This window comes from Drosophila rhopaloa, unplaced genomic scaffold, assembly GCF_018152115.1.
Source record: "Drosophila rhopaloa isolate 14029-0021.01 unplaced genomic scaffold, ASM1815211v1 contig_167, whole genome shotgun sequence".
Classification (NCBI taxonomy): Eukaryota; Metazoa; Arthropoda; class Insecta; order Diptera; family Drosophilidae; genus Drosophila; species Drosophila rhopaloa.
Genome location: NW_025335047.1, coordinates 9,195,001 through 9,199,876, shown reverse-complemented (window position 1 = coordinate 9,199,876; position 4,876 = coordinate 9,195,001). Strand labels below are relative to the sequence as shown.

The 4,876-nt window shown below is 37.7% G+C and overlaps 1 protein-coding gene across 1 annotated transcript in view; it reads left to right on the top strand.

Moving 5' to 3' along the window:
- The first annotated feature begins 4,619 nt into the window (after positions 1–4,619).
- LOC108038333 overlaps positions 4,620–4,876 on the top strand; it is a 4,078-nt gene continuing 3,821 nt past the window's right edge. The window contains exons 1-2 of the mRNA XM_044458463.1: positions 4,620–4,757; positions 4,833–4,876. The exon at positions 4,833–4,876 is cut by the window's right edge and continues 83 nt beyond it. Coding sequence (XP_044314398.1) covers positions 4,722–4,757; positions 4,833–4,876 — 80 coding nt within the window. The 5' untranslated portion in view covers positions 4,620–4,721. The remainder of the gene's footprint in view (positions 4,758–4,832) is intronic.

Below are 4,876 nucleotides of genomic sequence, written 5' to 3'. Positions count from 1 at the left end.
TAGTATTTGCATCGGGTCACAATGTCGGCACTGCCAGGACTTTTATCAAAATGAAATCAAAGGCATTTCGCCAGATGCATTTCAAGATTATTTTTGCATTCGGTTTTCATTTTAAAAAGATATTTGGGGTCCAACTTCATTAACAAAGCACTGAAGATGTGGTAGAATATTAGAGAATTTGATTTGTAACAGTAGTTTCCTATTATTAATAAAAATATACAAATAAATATTAGTATTCATCAAACTAATTTTGAACGCGAGGAGTTAAAAGTTTCCGTAATTTATGATGGCCTCTATATGGGTAATACAATATTGGTAAACCATGTTAAGTACATAATGCCAATGCTTATCTGTAAATGTAAAGTTTCTCGCTCATATCGATTATCTGCCTCCAGGAATTAATGGCAGCAAACGATTTCATATCAGCAACGGGAGTCTGGCTTACCATTAAAGAAATTGAAAGTACACCATCAAACTCAACTCGATGGTACTAGTTGCTAGGAGAGCTGGCAAATCAAAAAGCCAGCTATAGTGCAATGCATTTTAATTTAGCCCGCAACTCACACAAAACCAAAGGGAAGTACACCCAGGCTAACACACAAAAACACACACACACACACATATGTATGCAGGTGAAACACGCGCGGAGGCAGTACATAAATAAATACTTGAACAAATATTTACAACTCTGGCGCGGAATTATAAGCAGCGCCCGAAAGTATGCACTACAAAAATGAATCAAGGCTCGTGTGTGTGCGTGTGTGTGATCCAGCTCACACCTGTTTGCACGCGTGCGTCTGTGTATGTGTGTGTATATATGTGTTTGTGTGAGTGAGTGCAAGTGCGCATAAAACGCGCCGCAGCAGAAGTGAGCAGCATTTTTATTTATTTGCCGCGGTGTAGTTTTTATTTTTCTTTGCCCATTCCCCACATTTTGTTTTCCTGCCAAATATGTGAGTCTCAAATTCTACCACAGAAAAAAACATAATATGCCAAAAGTTTCAGTTCTTAGGGTGCCTGTAAAAATGCAATAAAAGGAAATTCTACTACTGATTTAACCATACACCAACTCAAAAAATATCATTGATGTCCCAGCAACGATTTTATATTTCTAGCGACTTTACGTACCCTTTGTGATAAGATTATTATTTTTAGATAAATAAGTCTTAGTAAAATTATAAATTCTCCGTCACTAATAAAAGTACTGTTACTAAATCCGTCACTTTTAATATCTGTAAATTTTACAATTGAGCAAACCGAACTAGTTCTCATCTCCTTAAGATTTCCGGTAAAAAAATATATCGCCTTACAGATTAGTGTAACAACGGCCAATTAACTGGAATTAAAAAAAAAGTTAAAATAGTATTTTATGATTGTAAAAGGGATTAAGGGTTATGTAATTTCTTAAAGGTAATGGCAGGTGTCTGGAAATGATAAGTTATGTTAAAAAGTTTTTTAATATTTAAACCCACATTTTCATATAACAGCTATTATTATTAACAAATATTAAAGTTTATTAAATCATATTCAAATATTGGAGTGATGTTGACTCCCAGTGCACTGCAGTGTAAACTGCAGCTACAGCTGCATACACAGACATATATGGCAGATAAGGTTTGCAGAGTGCAGGCTTGTTTGGCAAAGCGCCTGTTTAACACTTAAGATATCGTATTTCTTGGACTTGCATGTCTGCAGATGTGTTTGTATGCCACAAAGGAGCAGGAGGTGGCAAAAGATAAATATGCATGCGGTTAGTTTATAAGGTGAGTGTGTGTGTGTGTTAGCCATTTCAACAGACGCGCCTCCTTTTTGCGCCGCCTTTCGCGCATTTGCATGCAATAAAGATGGCGGGGCGATAACTAGGTTGCCTGCCATTGTTTGCCTTTTCCCCATATTTCTCTTTGGGCATATATACGTATATATGTGTGCGTTAGCCGCAATAGTTGGCCGCCAAAAGCAGCAGCAGACAACCAAGCAGCCACTAAAATAAAAGGCAAAGTCCGCCAACTAGCGTATCCTGCCACTGCCACCGCTTCTTCTTCTTCTTCTTCAGCTGCTGCCATGCATTATGCAGATGTACACCAGGTTCATGAATATATATGCGAGTACTTTGTTTACCCACACATGCACACAGCAGCAGACACTGTACTAAACAGAAAATAATGTATTTAAATAATCGTTTGCTAAGAAATACCAATATATGTATATTTTTAAAAACTTTTTTAATAGTGAAAGACAGACCTTTCCCAATTAGATTTTTCTTACACAAAATAGCTTCCTAATTAAAATAGAAAAAACAAACTCAACATATATTATAGGAAACATTAAAGCCGAAAGAAAATATATAACATATTTATAAAGAAAAACATTGTTTAATATGCAAACATTTCAGTATTTTTCATCAGTGTACAGCTCTATGAACTCGCTATTGTGCGAAAAAAAAAGAAGGCACACACAACTAACTGACAAAATGCCATATGTTTGTGCGCGATAAGCGGCAGGACCCCCATCGCCCGCCAAATCCACTTCCCGGCGACCCCATTTCAACAGCTCAGGACCTGTAATTATAATTTAACACCGCATCAAATCAAACGGGCTAGGCAATAAGAGCGAAACACGGGCAAATCGATGTCCAGGCCTTCTTAACACGCACATTTTCCGAACCAAAACGCCCCCACCCGAATCGCTCAACCAGCTCAAAGCACTTGGTTGGATGGCTGAGTAAATCAAAAATGTGCAATAAAAATTGCAATAAAGCAGGCTTCAGAGGTAGCTGTTGTCGAATGGGGGCGAAGGGTGTATCGGGGAATTGGATGGCTGCAAAACCTCATCTAAGCAACGATAATGATTGCAATTCATTTTTATGACCACCAACTAACCGTTTCCGGGTATTACGATTCTCAAACCCAATTTGCCGGCACGCATATAACAAAATTCAATTAAAGGCTGAGATTTACAGCGAACGGGAGCGTAATGAAAGCTTTTTATGCTAAACGGGTCATTTCAAATCAGAAGTAATGTGCCGTTTTAGATTTATGAATATTTGCATTCAATGTGTGTTTCATTAAACATATTTAAATTACCATAGACGAGCGCATTTTGGTTTTATGATGTCACATTATATAATATATATTGTAGAACTGATTTTAATTCCAACTTATTTCATTATTTAATAAAAGCTTTGACAGTAATAATAACAAACTGAACAAATGTCAAAATTATGATATACAACTTTTTAATGTTTAAATTGTTGTCTTAAAGTTCAAAGAAAAATAAACAAAAGTACTTACAAAACAAATTTGTATTAACATTTAGTCAGCATGGTATTATAGGTAAAAAGCGGAATATCATTTTATTATTTCTTAGTTTCTTAAGATTTTCTTAAAGATACAAATTTTAAGTCATTTTTTTTAACTTGTGCATCGAATATGACTGCACCAGCGCAATGGTGTTTTTATAGGTATTTTCCGCATTAACTCTATAACTGAGTGCGACATTCGTGACTCTGGGATCGAAAAGGGCATCTAAACAAACACTAGAAATGCCAGCGAGGACCGCCCTTTAGCTTATTTTTAGTCGCGTGGCCAGAAGTGGCCAGAGTGGCCAGGTTGAAGTGGGCAGGTGGGCGGTGGGTGTACGGGGCACCTGTCGTCGCCAATCAACCTTGACTAGAACCGGGCGTTGCAAGGTGGGAGGGTCACTGCCACATCCATAAGAGTCAGCTCTGCACAAGGTTGCCTTTTGCTGCTGTTACACTGGGGAAAAAATTGTAATGTCACGATTTAGAATACCAATCAACCATTAGTTTTTGCCAATTATACTAAATGTTTTCTTACAGAATTGTATATTCTTTTAGTTCTCCCCTATTAAACGTTGTGACTTTTATCAAATAATTGAAATAAATAACGATCTAGTTCATTTTTAAAATCATAACCGTTAAGATTTAAGAATCTTTTGAGATTCACTGGAGATATTAGACCCACTTCCTGTTTAAAATATTAACCAATAGTTTAGTTATATTTTTTATATATATATTTTTTTTATATATTATTATTGATGAGCTGGAGATCTAAAACTTCGACTATATTTCAAAAGGTTAAGTTAAAAATGCTTTTCTTTCAGTGAGTTGTTACTCTTGGTTGGCTTTGGATGCGGTTTGCTTGGTTGGTTGGCCAGCCATTTTCCAATAAAGTGAAATTGCATGTGATGATGCCAGGATATGTTTTTTTCCAATCATTCTGATATTTTTTGCCCCTACCCGCTTTGTTTCCCATGCTGTTTTTCTTTACCCCTGCCATTTATAGAAAATTGAATAAAAGTGTTGGTGGCATTGCGACAAACTGGTCGACGAATGAGCGCGTGATTGGAGGCGATTTGTAGAAAGGTGAGCATAGCTGTAGCTCCTGGCCAGGAGCTCCTCCCCCCTCCACTGTTGCGCGAAGGACCTCCATCTCGGGTCCTGCCGGCGAAGGAAGTGATTAGTGTTGGGCTGCTCCACGGCTTCCTTGCGTGAGTCGTGATCCCGAGAGCAGGAACACAAAGCAAACAGGGCGCACCGGAGAAATCCAATTTGTTATGGGTAGCTGGCCAAGTTGCCTTTGATTTCATTGTTTCACCGGGTTACCTAAGCACACAGACACACAACCTTATAAGGACATTTGTTAACAGTTTCCACATTATATGCTGCAAAATAAAAATCACCAAAAAGTGTAATAACCAAGATGCATTCGACCAAGATTAAAGAGGGCGATGACAGGGTGAGTCGGAATTCAAACGGTAGTCATATGTGTTGGCCATTAAACGTGGTCAACTAATTTGAATGCCTTGATTAGGAGGAAATGGAGCTCAACCAAATCTGGCGAGGATGTCGTAAAAT